General features: G+C 35.8%; 1 protein-coding gene across 4 annotated transcripts in view; it reads right to left on the reverse strand.

Moving 5' to 3' along the window:
• SMARCAD1 (SWI/SNF-related, matrix-associated actin-dependent regulator of chromatin, subfamily a, containing DEAD/H box 1) overlaps positions 1 to 26,738 on the reverse strand; it is a 79,256-nt gene that overhangs the window by 21,016 nt on the left and 31,502 nt on the right. For 3 of the 4 annotated variants that reach the window (XM_030313421.1, XM_030313423.2, XM_030313422.2), the window contains exons 6-10: positions 25,405 to 25,508; positions 17,587 to 17,688; positions 16,003 to 16,084; positions 14,184 to 14,575; positions 4,961 to 5,160 (exon numbers count right to left, since the gene is read on the reverse strand). In XM_030313421.1, coding sequence (XP_030169281.1) covers positions 4,961 to 5,160; positions 14,184 to 14,575; positions 16,003 to 16,084; positions 17,587 to 17,688; positions 25,405 to 25,508 — 880 coding nt within the window. The remainder of the gene's footprint in view (positions 1 to 4,960; positions 5,161 to 14,183; positions 14,576 to 16,002; positions 16,085 to 17,586; positions 17,689 to 25,404; positions 25,509 to 26,738) is intronic. The other variant, XM_030313424.2, reaches the window with a different exon arrangement.

Consider the following 26,738-nt stretch of genomic DNA (forward strand, 5'->3'; position numbering starts at 1 on the left):
TCTTATACTCCCTAGGTCAGCACACAATACATATTAACATGAAAAGCTAGGATAAAGACATACCTCTCATTCTCCAGCTTTTATCCTCTCCCCTTAATTACCTATTACACACATCCTATCTGCACATAGGTAAGGAGTCTGAACACAGCTATGGTATAATAAAATGGTTAAAGGGCCAAATTCTAAAATCAATAGACTTTAATTAGAATGGGGTAAAACAGGTGGGGTAGAAAGATATACATCTTAAATTAGAAATATGTTTCGGGGCACCTGGGTGGCTCAGTCGGTTAAGCGTCCAACTTCGGCTCAGGTCATGATCTCACAGTTCATGAGTTTGAGCCCCATGTCGGGCTCTGTGCTGAAAGCTCTGAAGCTGACAGCTTCGGATTCTGTGTCTCTTTCTCTCTCTGCCCCTCCCCTCTCCCACTGGTTTCTCTCTCAAAAATAAACATTAAAAAAAATTAAAAATAAATCTATGTTTCAACTGTGGGGATGCAATCTATAAAACATTTCTCATTAAAAAAAAATAAAAGCATTGGTGGGGAAAAATTCAGCAATATTGCTGAAATCTTTACAGTTCATTTAAAAAAAAAGTCTTTGTTTTCCTGGACATGTAATTTCAACTGCCACTACAAAAGTAATAATAAATAAAACATATTACCATAGATATTTTAATTTCCAGATCCAAATGAATTTTCTACAATGGTGAAAGTAAATGCTCATACTGGAATATTTACTCTATTCCAGACACAATGCTATGGGCATGACATGCATGGTTACTTCATATAATCTAATGATAAAGCAGTAATATTTTTATCCCCATTTTAGAGATGAGCTGATCTCTGGGACTCGGAGAAGAGAAGTAACTTGCCCAAGGTCATACAGCTATCCAAATGCACTGTACTGCAGTGGCAGAGACGGTATCCAATCTAGGTCGGATCCAGAGCTCAGCCCTTCAACAGCAGAACATGAAAAAGTTCTTTCCTCCTGACCCACCCGCTCTATGGTCAAAACTGAGTTCTTTATTATTTTTGAGCCGCTCTTGATGCCTTAGTCATCCCACACATGTAAGGTTCATACTTTATGAAAATGATGAAACTTCATAAGGTGGGCAAAGTACATCATTTATAAATGCATCAAAGCGCCAAGCATGCTATCCCAACATCGATCTATCACAAATAGCCAAGAAATATTGAGAAACTAGTGTAGCTGTTAAAATACTCTTCACTATACATAAAACTTTTTTTTTTAAATTTTTTTTTCAATGTTTATTTATTTTTGGGACAGAGAGAGACAGAGCATGAACGGGGGAGGGGCAGAGTGAGAGGGAGACACAGAATCGGAAACAGGCTCCAGGCTCCGAGCCATCAGCCCGGAGCCTGACGCGGGGCTCGAACTCACGGACCGCGAGATCGTGACCTGGCTGAAGTCGGACGCTTAACCGACTGCGCCACCCAGGCGCCCCTATACATAAAACTTTAAAAAGTGATGAAGGAGTTTTGAGAAGCATCTACTATACAGAGTTTTTCAATCAAATAAAAATGGCTTCATCCATATCACAAAACAGCTCTGCTGGCTGTTTCTTATCAAGATACTAAATAGCTTTGTTATACTGAAATATTTGTTTTAAAAATACAATGTGTGTGCTTGTGTATGTGTACACACACATATGTATTTTTGTGTATACGCTCCTCTACTGGATTTATCTAAGCTTCCAATAACTTTTTATTGCTTAGTATCCCAACAGTGCTGCCCATCAACAGATCCTTTCTTCAGAAGGCAAAAAGATCAATGAAAATGCAATTTTGACAAAGATGCTTTAAATCCAATTAGTTATGACCAATTTTTAAAATAGGGCAGCTATATTCTTTCTCTAGCAGGATCTAATATTTAGATGCTGTACAATCACACCTTCTATTTATTTTGACATTCTATCGTTTTCTAAGAATTTTCATGACTGCATATAACCACCCCCCCACCAGTTTATAGATAAAAATGTAATCTGCCCACGCCTTCTGAATTAGTTTAAGTGCTCTCTTCTCATCAGCAGACCATAAATATCTTTTGGTACCTCTCACTAAAGAAAAAAAAATTATTTTAAGATTTTCTGAGACCATGAAAGAAAATGAGGCAGCATGTTATTTTGAAGTTACTTGTTTTGTTAGGAGGAAAAAAAAAAAATCCTTCCAGAGTCAGGATTTATTTTCAGAGTGAAAATTTAATTGGGTTTAAATCTCCTGTTGGGAGAAACTGGTATCAAAGTTTTGAAAGGTGAGATAAGCTTGAAATGGAAATAATATGCTAAATGTGAGTTCAAAATGCAGAAATAGTCTAGAGAGACTTGTTGCAAGCAGTTGATATGAAATAAGATTAGGGATACTAGCTGACCAAAAGCTTTATAGTCCCTAAGTGTGACACAGCTGATGACAATACCACAATATTAGTTTGCACTAACGGTAGTATCCAAACGGCTAAAATATTTACATCACAGCACTTGGAGTTACTCAAGTCACATCTGCATCCACATCACTGTCAAATGGCTTCACAGCAACTGTTTAGAACATGATAGGAAACCATCCTATCAAATTGAGGACAAACAAAATCAGAGTAACCTGGTAGAGTTAGCCCAGAAAAGACAGGACACATATAATTAAATACATTTTATATTGAACATCTGAGAAATCTTTTCAGATAAAACAATTTAAAGCTAATATATTTTAGATCAACTGCTAAAGTTTGAGAGATGGCTACATTAACAGTAGGAATAAAAAGGGAAAAATACTGAGGTTTTTTTTCTCTTTTCCCTCACTGTATTATATTTTAACTTTCGGTATCTTTACTTTTGACATTTTAAAATAAAAATTATGAACGCAATAGTTTTGAGCTTTGAGATACACGCAAGAAATTTTATTTCCCTCTGCAAAGACTTTATTTTTAATAAGGATTTTGGTATGTCTATATGTCCTTTATCTCTAAAAGACAACTTTTTTTCTGTTACAATTAATATAAATTTGTAATAATAAATGGTTAACATAATTTTGCTTCAACGTAAACTTTGCTACAAAGAATTGGTTCTGTTAAGAAAAGCAGGGTAGCTTAGTCATCAGGATGGTTTGACATTTTCCTCCAATGCTAATAACTCCTTTCCCAAGGCAAGAAAACTACTTTAATTGTCTCTGTGCTCAGCAGCAATGATGCCTGGCCAGTATACCAAGTAATAAAACTGCTTGTGCAACTCTTACCTTGGCTAAAAATAAAAACCAAGACAACAAATTTCACCCCCTAAAAGTGCATTTACATGAACTCTCAAGAAACTATCTACACAGGTATTAGAAGTTCTATTTCGGGCTAGAGCCAATGAGCAATTTTTAAAAAGAGCGATTTTTCTCATCTATTAAATATTTCATCAGAAAATTCCTCAGCATAAAGGAAGGACAGTGTATTACCTGATCATACTATTTACAAGTAACAGGACTTTGTGGATGTGGGTTTAAGAGAGAAATTTTTCAAGTGATGCAATAAAGCACTTGATTTTTTAAAATCCAAATTATGATAAAGTAGACTCAACTGGGTAAGTCTTGTAGAGTGAAGAACTCCCCATATCCAATGCTGTAGAACAAGAAGGAGCAGCTCCAACTACACTTTTAGGAGATGAATTTGCTGACATGGCCATAGTTCTTTCTATGCAACAGAGAAAAGAGCTTCTTTGTGGGAAGTGCATCACGTTTCCCTACACCATCCCATAGCACCCTAGAAGGGCACAGAAAAGATTGTAGCTTACTATTAAAGGCCAGTAACCATATCTTGACTTTTAATTAACCAATGATCAGCAAATATGCTTTGATCATTGACTAGAAAAAGACTAGAAGAAGTAAATAAAATCACCAAGGTAATTAATTTTAGTACCTAGTGCTAATCTTATTAAATACCTATCAGAAATATTCTGAACAAATGTAACTCATTTTTAACGTTACATATTACTGAATACTATGGATATACCATAATCCACTCTAACTATTCATACCATAATTCATTCTATTCTCTGATTTTAGGAACTTGGATTGTTTCCATGTTTTTGCCACTATAAATATTATCACAGTAAACAATTTTATACATTTCTTTAAAAGGAAGTATCCTGAATAGTTCTGAGTCCCCAAACCACTTAAAAATAAACTTTTAAAGGAAGTTCAAAATAATCTTTCCATCCCAACATCCCAACACCATGCAAGCTGGGGGCATCACAATTATAAAATGCCATTTTAATATGTACTGGTTGTTGTACAATTTTTTTTCTGAAAATAATTTAGTATCTGCTTTTTTGTAAGAATTCTGAAAAGGCATTTTACTGACACTAGCAGTTTTGGGAAATATATTTTTTATAATCTTTCCTTATATAATCTATTTAATAAGTGTCCTTTTCATTATTGATATGTTTCTACTCCAGAAAGAGATTTAAAACTCTGGGCTTTTGAAAGCATTTAAAATATTAAATCAGATACAGTATATGTTAATAATTTCATTTTATTTATGATTAAAAAGAAACTGAGCTAAGACAAATTTTATCATTGATACAATTAAGCAGCTGATTTTCTGAAGCACCAAACTGTGTAAAGGGGTAGTAGCTAAAACCACCTTTCCAGTTTTTGTGATTATATATGAAATCATCTGTCATCAGACAAGGAAAACATAGGTTATATAAGATCATAACAATTCCTCCCTCTAATCTGTAAAGATATAATGGAGTAAAATACCCTTGGCAGGGTCGGGGGGAAAGGGGTATCAATAAAAAATAATTCTTGCATCACTTATGTGTCATTAAAGGAAACTCTGGGCTTCCCTTCTAACATTAGTTTTCATAAAACTTCCACATGTAAGTTCCCTAGGCACAATACAGAAATAAGTTCTGAATTTTCATACAGCTGAGATAAAATAAGAAATAGGTATGTATAACAAATATTACCTCTGGTTTAGAATGGAGGGTTGTTCTATGTTCCATCCACCTCCATTTCCAGTGAGCATGGTAACTTGTTTTGTCAACTTATTTGAAATGTCTTCACATTTGTTCATAAGCCTTATAACTACATCCCTTTCTTGGATCAGTGTTTTACAATGCCATATCAAATCTTCTGATAAGCCATTAGTTTTGGACATCTTTGTGAACTATGGCATAAAAAGAAAAATAATTTAACAGTTCAGATCTAGTAAATAAAAATCCAGTATCAATTTCTTTCTTTATGAGGAAAAGACAATTTGTTCATTGAATATTTTACTAATGACCTTAATCAAGTGCTAAAAGAACCTGTTTCTTTCTTCATGTCTATATTTGAATTTCCATGTTTCTCTTTGATAAATCCTACTGTCACCTCCATCTCACCATGCTGAAATAAAACATATCTTTCTCCCCCAAAATGCACAATCTCAAGCTAGTTATTACTTTGAACCTAGTGGCTGTTCTCTTATAGGAGAAACTCTAAAGTGATGGTTAACATCTCCTATCAAATTTTGTTTTCAAAATCTCAGATTCGCCTTCATTACCAAAAGTAATAGTATTGTATAATTGCATACCTGATATCTTGCCCCATTTTCATCACTTTCCCTGCCTATGACATATTACTACATGATTAATCTTCCTAAAATATATTTTTCCCTATCTATCATCAAAGTACCACCCCTCGAGCTTTCAAAACTCCAACTATTATTTGTCACTTAAATTTTGTTCCTAAACTGAGACTATTGCTTGGAAAAATATCGCATGAATCAAAAGTTAACCATGACCAATCAGTAATTTGGTAAAACTTTTTTAAAAAGTCAATTTCAATACATATATGCTTGTATAAATGGCTTTCTGTGAAAGCTCAAAGAATTTCTTTCAAAAATGTATTTGCATTTTTTTCTAAGAAGACACTGAATACTTCATCATGTAAAAGCTGTAAAAGAATTAGAATTTTTCTATATAGATAGTTGAAAAGAATATCCTGAAGACCGTTATAAAAAAATATTTTTAGTGAAGAATAACAGAAAGCCCACAGCTGTCTACAAAGCTAACAACCTGGCTGGACAAAAAGAAATGTCCCACAATCCAGAAATGAATAAAGGAAACTAGAGTAAAACTACGTGTTAAAACTACACATGATTTTGATTCATGTCATCTTATTTACTCAGCATATTCCTATTTACAATAAGAATCACATGAACAACTCTAAATAATCCCTGTGATCACAGTATATTTAAGTTCACAGAAAAGCTAAAATAATAGAAATACAAGATATACTATGATAATTTAACTAAAATGTGTTTATAATATGCACTTTTCACATCTAACATAGAAAAAGTTGGAAAGAAAATTTCCAATCTATTCTAAAGCCATGTTATTATTGTACTGCAGGATTAAAAAACACAACAACTTAGCACTTCACAAAATGGCACTGTGAAATACAAAGTTATTTGCATACTACTTTACATTTTCACATGGACAACATTAATAATCACAATATGATCTCCCATTTTGTGCTTTCCAAGGAAAGGATTTACACATAAACAGCAGGGTATATTAGAATAAGTGCCATGAAGATTTTAAGGAGGTTCTATTAGAATTTCTAATTAAGGGGCACCTGGGTGGCTCAGTGGGTTAAGCATCTAATTTCGGCTTAGGTCATGATCTTACGGTTGGGTGCGTTCGGTGAGTTCGGGCCCCACGTCCGGCTCTGTGCTGATAGCCTGGAGCCTGCTTTGGATTCTGTGTCTCTCTCTCTCTCTCTCTGCCCCTCCCCCACTCACACTGTCTCTCTCAAAAATAAATAAAACATTAAACAATTAAAAAAAAAAAAGAACTTTTAATTAAAATATATTTTATTGGGGCACCAGGGTGGTTCAGTAGGTTGAGCCATGGACTCTTGGTTTAGCTCAGGTCATGCTCTCACATTGGTGGGATGGAGCCCCAGCATTGAGCCCCAACATGGAGCCTGCTGAGATTCTCACTCTGCCCCTCCCCACTGCTTGTGCGAGTATATGTACTCTCAAAAAAAACAAAACAACAACAAAAAAGGAATATATTTTTATTTTTTAAAGTTTATTTATTTGGAGAGAGAGAGAAAGCATGTGCACACCAAGAGGAAGGGGGCAGAGAAAGGGGGAGAGGGAGAATCCCAAAGCAGGCTCTAAGCTCAGCGTGGAGCCTGATGCAGGCCGATCCTGCCACTGTCAGATCATGATCTTAGCCAAATCAAGTGTCTGTCACTCACCTGATTGAGCCACCCAGGTGCCCCAATTAAATATATCTTTAAAGGGACCCCAAAACTATAGGCCTAAAACCAATCTCATGTCTTTTGTGGGTATGTGTGAGTATATATGTTTATGATGTGTATGTCTGTGAGAGAACAAGAATAACCAGGAAATAAAGAACATATATTGTGTGCCTTGTATGGTCTAGAAACTACTAGATGTCTTTTATTCACTAACTCATTAAATCTTCACAATAACTCCAGATCAATCCACCAATTCTGGATGAATAAACCAAGGTACAATTTCCAAGGTCACACAGTACGATAAGATTCCAAAGTCCATACTGTTTTCTTTTCACTACAATTAGTACCTCCCAAATTAAAAAAAAAAAAAAAAAAAAGACCTTTTAAAAGTTTAAAAAACAAAACATTTTTTTTTTTTGTAAACTACCATTTACTGCTCTCTAATTTTTTGGCAAATATTAGCTTAGCTGGTGAAGGTACCTGGCATGTAGACACAGTCCCTATCTTCATGTGGTTTATAGTCATTGGGAAAGATATGCAACCAATAATTTTAAGTGTAATAACTCGTATTGTGAGGGAAAGTACAAAACTCCATGGGCACTTTTCTCATAGAGACTAATATAATCTAGGACCTAGAAAATTCTTCCAGAGTAATAAGGCCAGAAATAAGAAAGAACTACATTGGCCCAAAGAAGATCAATTCAATTATGTCAGAATCTAGAGAAGAAATAAACTAACATTACAAAAAAGAAACAGCCAGATATACACTGTATCTGGTTAAACTATACCAGGGAAGCAGAAGGAGAAAAATCCAGACTGGGAAACTGTAGAAAAAATGATCCAGTTCCTTCACCAAAGATATTATAGGAAAAGAAAGAAAGATAGATGGGTGGGGGACCTACAGATTAAGAGAATTAAAAGACTGATATCAATGGGGTCCTGAGTGGCTCAGTCAGCACAGAGCCCACTTTGGACCCTTGGTCCCCTTCTCTCTGCTTGTGCTTTCCCAAAAATAAATATTAAAAAAAAAAAAAAAAAGACTGGTATCAAACAATCTCAGCAGGTAGACCTTATTTAATGGATTCTAATTCAAAATTACTTAACAAAAAAACTTACACCATTTATGAGAAACAAAATTTGAACACTGAATGCAGACATTTTCTTTTTGGATATTTCCTAACATTAAGGAATTACTGATGATTTTTATTAGATGTGACAATGTAGTTAGTTTTGTTTAGGGAAAATATCTTTTTTGAGATATATACTTAGATTTTTATGGATAAAATGAATTCTGAGATTTGCTTCAAAATAATATGAGATGGAAGAAAGTGGATGAGGATATAGATGAAACAAGATCAGATATCAGCCAGGAACTGAAGCTGCTGCTGAGGACATGGGGCTTTGCTACCTTATTCTAATTTTTTATGTTTGAAATTCTTGTAGAGGAAATCGAGGAGAGTGCAAAAGGTAACTCTTACTTCAAGCTGCATCAGTTTGATTGGTTACTGAGATTTTTAAATGAGCTTGACATTTTGGTTATTTTTGAAGTCAAAATTTCAAAATTTACCTCCCTTGGGACTTCCTACCGTCCCTCCCTCTCCTCCCATTTAAGCCAACCAACATCGGAGATGGTCCAAATTATTGTTGCCAGTTTAGAATTTAAATCTATCCAGTAATGTACGTTGTCCATGAATGTAAAACATCAGATTTTCAAGGAAAAGGTTTCACTGAAAGATGAAATTGTCAGGATTTGGTTCAGTTATGAGTAACAGTAAATCCAAAACACTAAGCGTTTAAATACAACAAGTTTATTTCTCTCTCATGTAAACGAAGACCTGTGGAAACACTTCAGATCCGATATGATGGTTCCCAAATCAAGGATTTTTCTACTTTGTTGCTTCATATCTTCAATACGTGGGGTTCCTACTATCATACTGACATCTCAGTCAACAGGAAGAAGGGATCCTATAAGGGCACTTTCCAAAAGTCATAATATACTTCTGCTTACATCCCATTGGACAGACCTTTGTCAAATTACCACAAAGGGAGGCTGAAAAAAATGTCATCTTAATATATTGTGGATACTGTAACCAGCCATAAATCTGTTTAAAAGCCTCGAGGCAGCTTAAAGTACAGAAAGAAAAACTGTTCTTGATCCAAAAACGTTGCATTTGATATGGCTATAACTGATATGGAGGATAAACAGAAAACAACAGTTTCTTAGCATTTCACTAGAAATATATACAACACTTCCAGAACAAAATATTGTGGATCTCTACAGCTAACATTTTCTAAGAACCAGAATTCAGTTGAATGGGCATTTATTTAACCCTTAGACTTCCCAAAGGTCAGTACCATAATTACACCCAACTTACAAATGAAGAAATGTAGAATAAGCACTTGCTATAGGTCAGATAAATATTAGAAATGTCACAACTGGGACTCAAAATCAGGCGATCTAGCACCACTATATTATTCCCCCACCTGTTACCTCCTAGTATGTACTCACAAAACCAAGAGAATAAAGAGGCACGCATGAAATTCAGGAAGAAGAGATCCAACACACAAGAGAAAACAAGGATTCCTCTGGATGTCAGGGAAATAACATACCAAGGTCACAGCTGAAGAGTGGGCCTATAATCCAACCAGTCTAAACCAGAGCAGGTCTTAAGATTCCAGATGAAACTTTTTTTATAGGAAGATGAAATACAAATGGAATACCTGAAGTGTCTAAAACTGAGGGGAAATTTAGACAGCTGGGAAAGTTTGAAATAATAAATATAGAGAAAACTGGACAAAGTAAAACCAAGACCACTATTACCTAGAGAAAACAAAATGCTAAGCAAGGAAAAAAAAGTAATCATGTAACATACTACATGGCTAAGAAAGGCATTTACAAAGTCATAATGTAGATACTAAAAAATGATCTTCAAAATTATATTAACTTAAATAAATCTCAATACGTAATTCCATAATATCTTTATTAATGGTGTGTGTGTGTGTGTGTGTGTGTGTGAGACAGAGAGAGAGACAGAGAGACAGAGAGAGAGATGGAGAGATGAAGAGAAAGACAGATGGAGAGATGAAGAGAAAGAGAGAGAGAGATGAGCTGGCACTTAGGGAAATGTATAAGAACACTCTACTGTTAAATTACTGTTTCCTGAAGACAAAAGGCATGTTAATAATCCTATAAAATACTTCACCAAAATACCTCACCACAAATGGCTTTAAGAAATGCAGAGACTCTGTAAATGCAGGATCTACTAGTAAATCTACAGTTATTGATGAGCATAGAAAATATGGTCCTATTTACATAATATGAAATATACAAATGGGTGCACAAATAAGATGCTCAACAAAGCCTTAAGTGGTGGGCATCTTTGGTAGAATTTTGGCTAACCTGACCTTCTTTGTTCTTGCAGGTATTGTTTTAGACAAAGAAAAATTATTCCTCCAAAAAATATGATAAAGCTATTTTTTTCAGGTGGAAGAAAGGGGGGAAAAAGCAATTCCTACTTGCTGGATAATTATGTGGAAAAAAAAAAAAAAAAGAACATCAATATGGCCCTGGTTACCATCTCTTTGATTAAAAGACTCAAGTATCACTTCGGGGACTTTTTTCTTTTAAAAAGCCACATACTGAAGTACCTCTCTCCTGCCACAGTGTGTCACTCTTACAATACAAGTATCTTTTAATTTCTACAGGAAGGGAGGGATTGTTTAAGGCCAGATTTAACTCCCTACCTAAGAAGTAACATTTTTGAGGACAGAGTCCTAATCTTATTCACTGCTATAAATACCTGGCAGCAGCTGACAAAGTACTCAAAATGCATTTATAATACATTTTATAAATGTTTGTCAAACTTATGCAAATAAAAATAAAGCCAGAATACAGTCATCCTAAACATAATTTATTGAAAATGACCCTATAAGGAAGGAAGGAACAGGCATTATTACCATGCTTTAAAGTGACAAACTTAAGCAGAAAAGAAAACCTGTGGTCCAAGTTACCAGCAGTTGAGAACAGTACAATGAGCATGAAGTGTTTTGGCATGAACTAAAACCTGGGTTGCATGGTTAGCGATCAAGGAAAACTGCATCTACACTGACCTAAATGTTAAGGAAGAACAGATGCATATATGAAGTTTTAAGGTGAGTTATTCATGAATGAGTTACTCAGGTATCTTCCTTTGGTCAGCACACATTATTCAGATTAAGGTATAAAAGATGCAGCATAATAAGATTATCACAGACAACAGTCCCCACCATACTCTGCACAAGGCTAGACACAAACTCAGTAAGTGGTTGGTGAACTGATGCCATCAAATGTGTGAAATATGGCAATTAAAATACCAATTTTACCACATTAACAGCATGTTTTAAACGGACATTGGCTTGCTGTATTTCCAAAGTCTATTCTTACAATAAACACATCCTTTACTAAAGCAGAAAAACACAGAAAAATTATGAAGAAATCTGGCAAATAAATTCTGGTTCAAAGAAAACAGGCATAAAGCTGCAAACATAAACACCCTTGTAAACAATGCACTTATTTTGTTAAACAAATTCTCATGTAAAAATAAGGGTGACTAGAATATCTTACATTTAATGTTTAAAAAGTGTAATTCTGACAAGAAAGTCATAATGATGTACTTCCCACATTTTGTTTTAAAAGGCACTGCTAACCTAATTTTCACAAATTGTTTTTCTAATAAGGCAATGAAACAGTAATGATTACATTTAATCTACCAATGTTGTAGACTTGTTTTAGCAAAAATGATAATTAAAACATATGTGTACTTGATTTGTTGGCTCAGTTTGCCTTTTTAAATGAAATACTAATGACTCAAAGTTCTCACAAATTCCCCAATCCTTAAGACTAAATAGCTTCAACAATAATGTTAAGAGTTCACATGCTATAAAGTAGTAAATCATATATATAACTTTTTAGTACCGTGTATGTAATATTAACTTTATCTTTGATGATTTTAAGATACAAAATTGCTCCCTAAATCAGTCACATTCAAAATTCTAAAATGACTGAAAGTAGAAGCTTAAAAGTTCCACACAAATTAAAATTCAAAGCTCATATACATGGATGTGCCAATGTTAACTGTTCATTTCCAAAAACTCTTCATTTACCTACGTTTTTCAGGACAGCAAAGTCCTGTTTTTGCTGAAATAGCAGGTTTATTTGGAACTGTTACATAAAATAACCAACATTTAGCTAAATGGCTAGCAAATAAATACCGTCTTTGCATTCAATTTCTAGAGAGGAGGCAAGATGCAACAGGGGGTTTAAAAAGGTAATGCATAATCTACAAAAAATTCATGTTGAGACTAATTTAAACTATGCCGATTAATTAGTGGGGGAAATATGCTTTCTACATGTTAACTTGAATATTTTTGAAAGCATCTGGCACATATAAGTCCGGTATAATTTACTTTAACTGTAAGATATTTGGGCAAGTAGTTACAGTTACTAAATACACTGGTTGCAGATAATTGCATTCCTTATGAAATAAATTAGAATCCCAACAAGCCCAAGCAGCTGACTCTGCAATAACACAGGAGACCATTAAAGATTAAAAGAAAGAAGAAAAGGAAGAAAAGAAGAACAAGAAAGCCCTTCAGCAAATACTTCAACAAATAATCACTCAGGCAAAGCCGAACAAGTTTTGAAAGGGCCTGCTTTGACAGATGTTCTCTGGAAAAGCAAAGGCTGCAGGCAAAACGAGTGGCTTTATTTATTTTATTTTTTTAAGCTACGAAATACTAGCAATATTGTTTCTTTATTTTTCAAATATCTTAACTTTTTAAAAAATGCTTTCTAGAACCACTGTTCAGGGACCCTCCCACACTGCCACTTTTAAAGACACTAAGGGAACTTAGCTCTTACAGATTTGTCACAAGTATAAAATTAATCACAAAAGCAACTTTCCTCCCAAAGATAGAGCACGAAACTTCCTTAAAACTTATAAAGCTTCAAGAGGCAGCTGATTTTCTAAAGCTGTAAAAAACCATCCACAGTGTTTTCACAGCAGGGCCTATATATACAATTCATGATATAAAAGCCCCCATTCTCACAAAAGTCAAGGCAAAATTTAAAAGACAGAGTTCTTCTATTCCTCTGTATGAGTAAGATTTGCTGACTGCTGACACTTACAAAACTCAAAATACAGGTATTTTGGATAACATTTGTTTATAGATCAAATTCCATAAAATGATCATGCAAAGTGTACTTACCAGTTGCTTATGCCTTCCCTTCACCTAACGCCTGAATTCTAGGCTTCACACACTATCTTTCCAATAAAAAAACGCTTGCAGCCTGCTACACTCCATAAAATGGCCGTGTTGTTTAACCAAGAAAAACATGTTAGAGATTGAGCTGTCACTTTTAAAAGAAAAAGAAAATAAACAATTGCTTCTTTTGAGGTGAAGCATAAAACACTGAGGCTGGTATTTGAATCATGGAGCTCCCCTGGACGTTGCTATTGCTCTTCAAGTAGCTGTAGTAAAATTTCTGCCACATTCTTGCTTTCTGCATGGAGTCTCAGCAGTAACAGATCAGAACAGGCTAGCAAACGACTCCTTCCTAAATGTAAGCTCTAATTTCTTCTTCTGCAGTGAAATGAACCAAGTTTCTATGCAAAAGAATGAGTGACAGTATGCCCAGCCAATCAGCTTGGGTTTTTTCAGGAAAATCACCCCTTAATTCATTCAAAATTAGGTCATATGACACTATTTGAAATACTATTGGCTTACAATGAAAGTAATGTTTGACTCTACACAGGATGAGGCGACCCATCTATGCTTCCCTGGGCTGAAGACACCTTGGCTATAAACGGTACTGTGAATTAAACACACACACACACACATGTATATATACACACACACACATACACACAGACAGGGGGAAAAAAAGTAATGTAGCCTTACCAGAGCTTCCCAACTATTAAAGGGCCGGAGTTCAGTTATCTTCTGAGCCTTTTTCTGAGAACACTGAGGAATCAAAGTTAGTTCACCAATTGAAGCATCTTGAAGAAAGTGAAGAATTTTACCCTTATAGCCATCCTCCATCACTTCTTCACCACTACTGTAGTCCTCATCTAGTGAGCTGCCGACATCAGAACCCGAATCATATTCAGAGTCTTCAATAACTCTCTTAGGATTAAATACATTTTTTTTACGTTTCTTATTAAAACCATTTTGTGGTTTCATGGAACATTTCTGTTTCAGTTTTGTTTTAGCTGAATTTTTAGGATAATTCTGACTTCTTGAAGAAGCTTCTTTTCCATTTGGAAATTCACTTTGTGAAGCATACTGCATATCTATATAGGTAGACAAAAATAATTAAATTAGAAAGATATAAATACAAGCCTTCAAGTAAGATAAAAAAATATCTAAACATGATATTGTCATTTTGAATACAGATTTCAACTATAATTTATTAAATCTTGATATACTTTAAAGAGAAATACTGAAGTAGAATCTGAAGTCGTACAATGAGCTGAAATAATTAGTTTAAAAAAATAGGTGGTAAGTTTTAAAAAACCGAATATAAACCCCCATTTCCTAACAAAGGTCCTGAGAATACAAATGGCAGCTGCATATTCACAAGATATCCCCAATGTCACTTAGCAGCCCCATCTCTATGCCAACACTGATGGGTATAGCAAAAACAATGTTCACCCTAAATTAAAACCATTCCTATTATATTAATTTTCCATTGCCATCTCCACCTATTTAAATATATCATTACTGAAAGGCACTGCTAGCTACTTTTTCGCTGGTTTATCCATCGTATTCCATAGATTTCTAAGATGTCTGTGATTGAAGAGGTTCTGTTAGCTCTTACCAGTTAGCTTATAACACGTTAGTTTACTGTTTAGGATGTTTGTTCTACTGACTCAAAGAACTTTCAGACTTACACATTATTATACATTCATTCTGGTGCATATGTCAAAAAAAGGAAAATAAATTGGATAAAGTATTCCTTAAATTCTCCACATTCACAATCTATCTCTTTTGAATCATTCTTCAGACTCAGAACTGGTGATTTGGTGGCTTCCTTCTTTCCGCAGACTATCAATTCTCTGTGCCATCAAGAGCACCCATACTAGGGTATTTCTTAGAAGACTTCATTAAAAAATGAAAACAAAAAACCCCAATGCCACTGTACTGGCCTTTTTAAACTGGCTTTGAAATTACGAAGAGCTGATCTAACTGATTATTGCTTAAGGATGTGAATAAACATTCAACTCTTGTCCACCACTTCTCTACTGTTTGGTTCTGAAAGTTAAAAGTGCTCCAATACTGGTTTAGGGACTTTCTTCCATGCCAGTGATATTCGTCTTTTAGGTTTCTGATAGTGGTGCACTTTTGATATTCATCTAAGGGCAGGCTAGGACACCTATATTTCAGTGATTATAAAACACAAGCAATCATACGATCCATCCTGAGAGATGTTAAAATATTAAAAAGATGTTTCTTTTATGCTCAAAAATACATGGCAATTTAAAAGTAGCCCTATTAAAAAAAAAAGTTAGCTAAACAGAAAAAAATATTTTCTATTTCATTTTATAGTGCCATTAACATATGGAAACTACTCATTTAAAAACTTTTTACATCATTATTTCCAGTATCTTTTGCAATCCCATTCACTGCTTATTAGCTCATAGGTTTACCATTTTCTTATATACCAAAATACAGAATACAATGGGAAGCATGTGCTTTCTATGACAAAGGAGCTAGTTACCTTGGTCTTCTGCAAACACTTTTAAAGATTCTAAAGCTTCTGTGTACATCCATTCATGTTCCTTGAGTACTTCCCTTAGTTCCTAGAAATAAGTCATTGATCTTTTTGTTAAAAATCTAAAATTAGCAACTTGTAGAACTTGTATACTCTTCTAAAAATAAGTCAATCACTTAAAAATTCATATCTGATTATTTCACACCTGTTTTCATGCTGCTTTACAGATACTTTCTGTGTATATGTACTTGGGTGAATACGTAAGTCTTCAAAGGAAAAGCAGTTTGACTTTTTCTGCATTTCTCCTCTCCCTATGAAGTGCTCTGAAAACTTGAGGATCAAAAATATCTGCTCAAACTTTAACATGCAGTTAGGCTTTTACAAACTGCCAACTTCAAAACATATAGTTTCATCACATGTAAAGAACAAACAGAACAAGATTTTGCATTTAGCTCATCAAAATACTACCTGTGCATATACCTGAATAAAATAATGCAAGTGTAAATGTATTCTAAATGTTAAACAAATAATGTGCTTCCACATACATTTATGTGATTAAACAGAGGCACTTTTACCAGTGGCATGCTTGGCTCTGAAATTCTTCTTACTATTTAACAAGTAAAACAATGCTTATGGAATATTAAAGTACCAAGATGTAATATTACACTTTAAAATTCTTTTCTGGGGGTGGGGTGCCTCAGTAGTTTAGTCAGTTGAGCTGAGCAACTGACTCTTGATTGTGGCTCAGGTCACGATCCCAGGATGGTGGGATACAGCCCTGCATTGGGCTCTGTAACGAGTGTGGAGCATGCCTAAGATTCTCTCTTTCCTTCCCGCTGCCCCTCTCCCTGGCTCACCACTCACACATGTGTGCTCTCTCTTTCTCTAAAAAAAATAGAAATTAAAACAAAATAAGTAAATTTTTTTTTTAAGTTTATTTTTTTAGTAATCTCTACACCAAGAGTGAGGCTCAAATCTACGACCCTGAGATCAGGAGTCGGACCTACTTCTGACTGAGCCAGCCAGATGCCCCGACACTTTAAAATTTTTTTTTTTTTTAAGTTTATTTGTTTATTTTTTGAGAGAGAGAGAGAGAGAGTGAGCAAGCGAGCAGGGATGGGCAGAGAGAGAGGGAGGGAGACACTCTCAAGCAGGCTCCACACTGTCAGTGCAGAGCCTGACATGGGCCTCAAACTCACCAAACTGTGAGACCATGACCTGAGCAGAGATCAAGAGTCACATGCTTACCCGACTGAGCCACTCAGCCACCCCTTTAAAATTCTTAATGAGAAATTTAAAGGACAAGAATATGAAAAAAGCGAACAGCTAACTTGGTTTTCTAAATATTCACATTTTATACAGGAGTTACAACTGTTACGGTTATGTTTGTTATTATGGCTGTTATGCTGATACAGTTAACAATGTGAGGAATTAACAAGTAGTATAAAAGTATTTTATAATACTGATAAAAAAGAGTATTTAATTAGAAAAATGTAAAATGCATCTTGAGATTTTACACAGCTGATCGCAAACACTATTTTGTTTCAAACATTTAATACACACTGATTAAATCTTTTCATGACTACCCACCTGTTTATCAAAATTGGGAAATTCCTTTTGCAATTTCAATACAATACTTTCTTGTTTTTCCCAATTACTGCTAGATTCTGCAGACTCATTTGATTCTTCTCCCTAATGGGGGAGAAAAAAACAATTAAGGAGATCACCTATAACGTTAAGTCTTAAGACAATTACATTTATATTTTGACTTGATTTGGAACTTACCACATTCAGTTAAGAATCCAAAAATGTTTCTTTCTGTTCTTGTGAAAACTGACAAATTTATATCTTTAAGGGTAAAGAATATTGCTGCTTTAAGATCACAAAATGCAAGACCCTGACTGCATATCCAGTAACTCACACTTCATACAGTACTCGAAATAAATCTGCTAAAAGACTAGATGTTCCTCAAATTACTCTAAATAATTCAGGTATACTGAAGTCTCTCCAACCTAATGGCAAGTAAAAGAAAATGACTCAAATATCTCAGCTATGCTCACAATTTTGTACCTCCCTACAAATTTCATATATGAGAAAAAAAGTTACTTTTACTTCAGTGTTGATTTATAGAATGGCTCAAATATTAATTGTTCAGCCACAATATAAAAGTAACACAATGATAGAAACTTATGTGAAACCAAAACATTAATCTGGGAATAATTAGTGTTACTCATATAATCACTTTCTTCTTTTGTCACTTAACTTCACTTAAAAAAAATGGTTAAAATTCCACATTTAAGCAAAAAAAAAGATTCTTGGGGTCATGCGTAGGAAAAGTCTTATATTTTAGTCAATCAAAAATCATTTACCTAACTCTGCTTACAACTGTACCACATGCTACACAAACAAGATCTAGAAAAACACAGTCTCATGCTTTCTTTTACCTCCTTCCTTATCCAACAATTGTTAGGTTTTTTTTCACTACCCAAAGTACAAATACTAAAAATTGTGAGTGATACCTCTCTTGCACACAGAAATGTGACAAAGTTCCACACGGCAGGGACATATACCTATGTAGTCCAGTGGTTACACCAGTGACACAAAGAGTTTGGGCCTAAATCTGTCTCAGTGGGCTGTAGGGTTATGAGTTAATCCTGTGGTTATTTTTCCTGTTCCAGAATGGAGAGTTAGAACAGGCATATTTAGGACTGGCAGTAATCTCATGTTAGCTCCTTGGCCCAGAGAGTAAGGGCCATTCTCGCAGGAAAGAGACAAATTCAAGTCCCTAAAACTGAGGAGGGGTAAATGGAAGAAGAAGAAAGAGGAAGAAGAGAAGTACAAGTAGAATCAGCCACAACAGCAATACCATGTGACTGAAGGAACTCCAGAAACTGGTATCACCATCCCATCCCAATGTACTGTGGCTCCTTGGCCTATACAAAAGCTGGGTGATGGGTTTTGGAGAATTATTTTAGTTATCATAAACATAGAGGTGATAACCCCAATTGTAGCTAGCAGTTACTATACCAGATATGGTATTTTTAATGGAGCAAATCAGTATAACCATGCAGTTAAAATCTATCATGCTTCTTCACCCACTGCCCCATCCCAATTAGAAAGGACAAGCAAAAGCAATTTGTTTCCATCTGGGAAGGGTCAGGGATAGATATTACCTTCACAGTCTTCAGGGGTCTCCTGCTCTTTCATAATATAGTACTCTAGGACTGATAGTTTTGCACAGTCCACAGAATATCACTTTAATCACCTACACTGAAGACATCACTAACTGGACTTGGTAAGCAGGAAGCATGGGTACCTCAGGAAGACACATGCAGGCCAAAGAATAGGAAATAACCGCCCCCTCCCCCCCATTCTGGGAACCACCACACCACTTTCATGAATTTTATGGGGGCGTCTAATCTGGGGCATGCTGCAAATGCCGTTCAGAAAAAAAAAAAAGGAAACAGAAAAGGTACATATTGTCTAACTCTAAAAAGGAGCAGAACAATCGGTCGGGATCGGCCTCTTTGCTTAATCTGTTTATGAACTAGCTCTCTTAACACTGTCAGTTATGAATGAGGCCAAGATTGAGAAGGTTCTGTAGGAGGTCCAGGATACACTACAAGGTGCTCTGTCACTTGGGCGTCACGACCAAGTAGATGCAATGATTCTCAAAGAATCTGTGGCTAATAAGGATGCTGTATGAAGTCTCTAAAAGCCCCAATCACAAGAAAATCAATATAATATATGCCATTTCCAAAATTACTGCACTGTGCAAAATCAGGAAAATAAAAAATTAGTGTTTCAGAAAAATCGTGTTAGAGGCACAACATTCAAAAACTTCATTGGTGACACATTAAAAAAAGAGGAAGGATCCTTGAAACAGGATAGCACAATTTCACACACATTAAATGGCTAAGAAATGCATAAATACCACAATAAATGTAAACTGAAGCTTGCCTGGGAGTATTAGCACTGGAAGGACTGCTTGTGAGTTACTGTGAAGCGGTAGAAAAAAGGTTATCTGAAAATGAACAAATTTCTTAACGCCAGCTATGGAACAGCACGGCTCACTGTCCTTGTGTTATCTCTGCTATACTGGCTGAAAATATAAATGATAAATTATAAAATAAATACATTTCTGCTCCTTTGCTAGCTTCCTCCTCTCATACTAATGCCGTCTGTAAGGTTCTAAATGCAACTGGATGCTAGGACTCTTACCGTATTCAGTACTAAAACCAGTTATCTTCAAACCAGCACAACTGTTTTCAGTTAACACTTAAAGCATCTGACAACCTGATGTGTTAAGCTGTCATGGTGTAGCCTTTTAGTCTTCACCATCATTATCATGATTACCTTCTGTACCCACATGGCTATCAGGAGCAACTTACTACAAGAGTTCTGTGGCTAGATCATCAGTGGGACCCTATCTCTTCAACATCTCCACTTTTTACTTTCTCAAATCCAACCTTCTTTCCTCAATCAACACACCTTTTTCTGAGTTTTAAAAATTTCTCTGTAAGAATCAAATCTTTCAAAATTGCAAATCAAGGTAAGGAGAGTTTTCCACCACACATAATACAAATGCTCTTATCACTCCAGGTTTTTACAATGGTACTAATGAAATTCTGATGTTAAATCTATTCCAAAATTCTATAACCAAATCTGCATTCTCACTTTCAATAACAGCAATTAGTGTCTTAAATACTCACTTTAAACAATAAGCCATAAATGCTGTAATCATAAATTTATCACAAGGCTATCTCGGGTGGTGTTTTGAGGAAAAAGAAGGAAAAAAACGGGGCTGAGTTCAGTTTTTGTAGAGAGAGAGGCTTGATGCACTAGAAGAGGTTTTAAGTCTTTTCGTTTTTGTTTTTGCAAAAATCCTCTTACAACAGAGAATTAAGTAAAAGTATCACTGCAGATTTGGGCACTCCAGCCATTTTCCCTGTACCAGTAGTGAACTCTAAGGCTGACTTACTTCTTTTAAAAGGCATAGCGTAGTTTGGTCAGTGATAAACTACTGCTGGTTTCAGCTCCGAGTCTCTACCTGGCACTAGTAGTGAATATCACAGTAATGCTATGTTTCAAAATCTTAATTTCTGTTTTCCGTTTTTCAGATTTGGGATCTGTGAGGCATGCATTCATAACAAATACCTGTTTCATGAAATTTGAGTTTAATTCAATGTATAGTTGCTTTCTTCGGTTTACTTCTGTATCACAGCTGAAAAATTCTTTTGCAGCTTTCCCATCTGCACTCATGGCTTTGTGTGACACCCGATGGCTTAGGAATTTGTAGCACTATTTGCAGCTACTAAAGCAACCACTACGGGAACCAAAAGAAGCTACTTCCGCAGTACACACTTATTTTCTTAAAAAAAAAAAAGATCTATACGGAAAAGGTTGTTCCTGACTTTTTTCACTTTTGTCTTTAATTCAGATGCTCAACAATCTTTCCTTTTCTTCTATTTCTTTACGCCTTTCTTTATGACTTCCCAATATTTGATGACAGTCCAACCATATTATTTTGGGACACTGTCTCTGATGCTCCACAATGTGGATTCCTTTATGCCTGTGGCTCAGGATACAGCACACGTTCTCATTCCTTCCCAAACATTTATTTCAAGCTTTTCCTCAATACTTAAACCTTCTTATATGTACTACCTGATATTTTTTAATGAAATTGCTTAATATGTTTGGGATGTTGAATGGGTGTTTTTCTAATAGAAAAGTTCACCAATGTGAAAGAATAGCAAAACACAGCCTTGTGGGAAAATAAGCATGGTGAAATGAGGCAGCCAGTACATGTCTGGGGTGTGTGCATTTTATGTAATCTATGTGGCTCAGTGCAGCTGGGTGCAGTGTTCTGTGTTCACGTAGTACTTCTCACGAACAACACTGCACATAAATAACATAAAATTTAGGTTATACTAAAATTGCTGTTTAACGTATTTACTGCACTGGAACAAATTCACATTTTAAAAGCAGAAGGGACTTGGGGCACATGGGTGTCTCAGTTAAGCGTCCGACTTCACCTCTGGTCATGATGTCATGGTTTGTGAGTTCAAGCCCCGTGTCTGGCTCTGTGCTGACACCTCAGAGCCTGAAGCCTGTTTCGGATTCTGTGTCTCCCTTTGTCTCTGTCCCTCCCCTGCTCATGCTGCCTGTCTGCCTGTCTCTCTCTCAAATAAATAAATAAATAAGAATTAAAAAAAAAAAAAGATTTAATAAAAGCAGAAGGGACTGATGTCTTTTTGTGAAAAAATCGTTGGCTTGAAAGGTAGTTCTGATAGGAACAGAATGGTTGATCATGGCACATCAAGTGACCATGAGACTCGAGTTGTTATGTGATCTGGTTATCTGACCCACCAACCTTAAAACTGAGTATGAAGAGCAGCAACCCATCATTAAGTGAAAATGGGAGATTTGAAACTGAACTTGAGCAGGCTCAGGAGGAACAGATAAGCTGCCTCTGCAGCTGTCCCAGGCTCCCACGGTACCTAATTCTGCTTTACTCTGCCCCTCCTTCAAACAGGATTTATGGCATTTGGGGAATTCTTTACAATCAGATAAAGTGAGGGGAAATCTTGAACTTGGTTTTGAAAGAGTTCACATACTATTAGAAGAAGCCCAAAGTGAAGTAAACAAACAACTGAGGTTAAATGATTTAGCCTCATTTAAGAAAGGTTTGGGCAGTACGTCTTACCATCCACTTTGTATAAAAAGAGGTGGCCAGGGGTAGAGAGCTAGGATATATGATGGACAGGAGCTAAGGAAGAGAATAAGAATAGAAGACTGGTGACCAGAAGTCTGGGAAAGAGGTGCACCGTTGAACTTCTCAGGAGTTTTTCTGAGAACAGAATGCAAGAGCAACAGTTTTCCTTAGGAATGTTCATCAAAGTGCATCGACTATAGAGGAAATTTTGAATAATGAGGAAGACAAGATGATCTATTTTGTGAACACCAATAACAACACAGCCACTTGAATGCTTGATCACTGGGTCTATAAATAAATGGCCATGGAAACAGGAATAGAGGCTGTGTATACAGATTAACAAGATGGTCCCACACCAAGATTTATCTGATTACTGTTACCAACAAATATTTAACCTGCCAAGAGCACAGGCCAACAAGGAGTTCCGACAATAGCACCATTCTTTGGGAGAGTCAGTCAATTGTCTGGAGGCAAGTTGATTACACTGGACCCCTTTCATCATGGAAAGGACAGTAACAGAAATCTACTCTAAGATGCCTTTCCTATCTACCTGCTTCTGGCAATACCAGTTGTGGGTTGAACTGTGTACCTCCAAAATTCATGTGATAAATAACACCCTAGCACTTCAGAATGTGTTTATTTGGAGATAGGGTCTTTACTGACATAATGAAGTTAAAATTAGGGTGAACCCTATCTACCAACTGGTATCCTTACAAAAAAGGGGAAATTTACAGATAGACATGTCAACAAAGAACATGCAATGTGACAATGAAGGCAAGGATCTACAAGCCAAGGAATGGCAAAGTTCCAGCGTACCATCAGGAACAAAAAGAAATGGAAAGCCTTCAGAAGAAAATCAACCCTTCTGACACACTAGCTTCCAGAACTGTGAGACAATACATTTCCGTTGGTTAAGCCACCCAGTTTGTGCTGCTGTGTTATGGAACCCATAAGCAACTAACATATACATAGATATATAGAAAACCTAACAGAGGGGCGCCTGGGTAGCTCAGCTGGTTAAGTGTCTGACTTTGGCTCAGGTCATGATCTCACAGTTCAAGAGTTCAAGCTCTGAGTTAGGCTCTATGCTGACAGCTCGGAGCCTGGAGCTCACTTCGGACTCTGTCTCCCTCTCTCTCTGTTCCTCCCCCCGCTCATGCTCTGTCTCTTTCTCTCAAAAATAAACATTAAAAAAAAAAACACTTTTTTTTTAAATAAATAAAAAAAAATAAACCTAATTCACACAGTACACTAATGATACCACAGTGTTCCTGACCAGGTCACTAAGAAAAGTGCATCAATGAATTTGTCTAGTGATTTCACCACATGCCTCAAAACCTACCACAGAACAGTGGTATCGCTTATAGAGCGTGAACTTATAGAGAACGCCTAAGACCGATGTGTTGTTCAACAGGATGTACAAGCAAAGTAAATACTCTGAATCACCAATCAATTTGATGCTGTTTCCCCCATAACTGTTATATATAGATTTGTAAACTAAAATGTAGGCCTAGTCTCTTATTCTACAGCTACTCCCCATACCTAAAACCCAATCACAGAATTTTTAACTTCCCATCAGTATTAGTTCACAAGAAAAGAATGCTTCCGTGGAGGGACATAACAATTATCTCATTAAATTAGGGTAGAGATTGCTACCTTCCTACTTTGGGCTTCTTATACCATTAAGTCACAGGTAAAAAGAAAAAATAAAACAAGTTACTATACTGGTCGGGGGTGACGGATTTTGATTACCAAAAAGAAACTGTGTTGTCTTGAATGCAGACAGGGAGGACTATGTCTGGTTTCACTGGGAGGCCTCAGTAGTTCTATTCTTAAAGCAAAAGTTAATGGAAAAATATAGAGTAACCCAATAAAAGCATAACCATAACTATTTTTAGATAAGCAGTTTTAAGTTATCAAAGAGGTCATCTGGAAGAATTATAATTAGTTGTCACACTGGGGAGGAGGAAATGGTGCTGGTTCAACCATATATTAAAAGTCTATTTTCAGAGTGCCTGGGAGGCTCAGTTGGTTAAGAGTCCAACTCTTGGTTTTGGCTCAGGTCATGATCACAGGGCTTGTGAGTTCAAGCACCATGTCAGGCTCTGTACTAACAGCAGAGCCTGCTTGGGATTCTCTCTCCCCCCCTGCCCCCACCCCTCCCCTGCTCACACTCTCTTTCTCTCACAAAATAAATATTTGGAAAAAAAAACACAACAGTATATTTCTCCCCAAAGTTACTTTATCATGACACTAGAATATTAAAAAAAAAAAAAATTTTAACATTTATTCATTTTCAAGAGACAGAATGTGAGTGGGGGAGGGGCAGAGAGGGAGGGAGACACAGAATCTGAAACAGGCTCCAGGCTCCAAGCTGTTAGCACCGAGCCCAACGCGGGGCTTCAACTCACAGACTGCGAGATCATGACCCAAGCTGAAGTCAGACCCAGTGAGCCATCCAGGCACCCCTAGAGTATTTTTAATAATTAATTTTATAACTCAGAGATAAGCAATTAATACTGGATAAATTAAAAAGAAAGCAAAACAGTCCTAAATGAAATGCAAACCCAGTTTGATTTGGTTGTGAGAGAGAAGTCTAATTCATTTAGATGCATTTAGATCTGATATCCATAGATTCAACACATTCTGTGTCTAACAGCTGATTTTGATATTTCAATTCAAAGGTAACTTACGTGATCCAGTCTTTTCTTTTTTATAGACTGATCATCATTAAACTCATCTTCCTCATATGGCTCTGAAGAAGAAGATAATTTTCTTTTCCTGGGTCCACCACCTTCTAAAACAGAGATGAACGATCAAAGTTTGCACAAGTATTGTAAGAATCATTAATGTAAAACAAAGGTAAAAAAGTTATTATAATGAACACGTGCAGATCGTTCTCTTGACATCAGGCCCAATGTTATTTCTTCTACATTTCATGTATACTCAATAAATGTCAACTGAATTAAAGGAAAAGTAAACAGAGACTCTTATCATGTTATTTGTAAACCATCACATTATTTAGTAACAACAAACATCGCTAAACTGAATGGTCATTCTACAGAGCAATACTGAAAGGAAAGGGTTCTCCTCAGTGACTGAGTGTTTAGCAGTGAAAAAAATTTGAGCCCTATCTGTCTAGCTTATTGAATAGCATCACTGATACCAATAATAGTTTACTATGTACCAGGCTTTGCAAAGGGCTTTTATAAACTGTTGTTTCATTTATTTTCCACAATAAACTTACAAAGTAGGTAATAGTCTCATTTAATAAATGAGGAGGAAGTGAAACATGGATAGCTCAAGCGATTAATGCTCTTAACCTAGAAACGAAGAGTGTAACATAGAGACTATAACAGTGATAGAAAATTTACATATTCTGTCATAACTGAAAGAAAAACTCAAACTACATGATCTTAAAGAAGCTATATTACAGGGGTGCCTGGCTGGCTCAGTTGGTAGAACATGTAACTCTTGATCTCGGGGTTGTGAGTTCAAGCTCCACGTTGGGTGTAGAGATTACTTAAAAATAAAATCTTAAAAAAAAAAAAAAAGGAAGCTATATTACATATTTGTAGTTTGAAGACATTTATCTATTTCTTATATACTTTTACTTTCAGAGAGCCAATTCCTTAGACATACTGCTAACATGAAGGCATCTGTTACAGTTTACAAAAGTGCAGTATTAATTACACCAGTATCCTAATTATGCTGTCAGAAATAAAACTTGTAGAAACACAATATTCAAACTAAATACAAACACGACAGCTTTTAAGTTGTAAGCCTGAAAATTCTGTAATATGGTTACAACAAAAGAAGTAAATGTTACCAACATTTTAAAGTATAATTTCCATGTACGTGGGAATGCTTAAATTTTTGTCTTCTAATTGTATTTCATAGAGTAAATGTGCAGTCTGCAAAAACCAAGTAATTCCCAGCATCCACTTTGAAAAGGGATCATCACAATTATATTTGTTGGGGTAGGGTAGGGTAAGCACTGTTAGTCATATTCTAAGTCTGAAAAAAA

Source organism: Lynx canadensis, chromosome B1, assembly GCF_007474595.2.
Source record: "Lynx canadensis isolate LIC74 chromosome B1, mLynCan4.pri.v2, whole genome shotgun sequence".
Classification (NCBI taxonomy): domain Eukaryota; kingdom Metazoa; phylum Chordata; class Mammalia; order Carnivora; family Felidae; genus Lynx; species Lynx canadensis.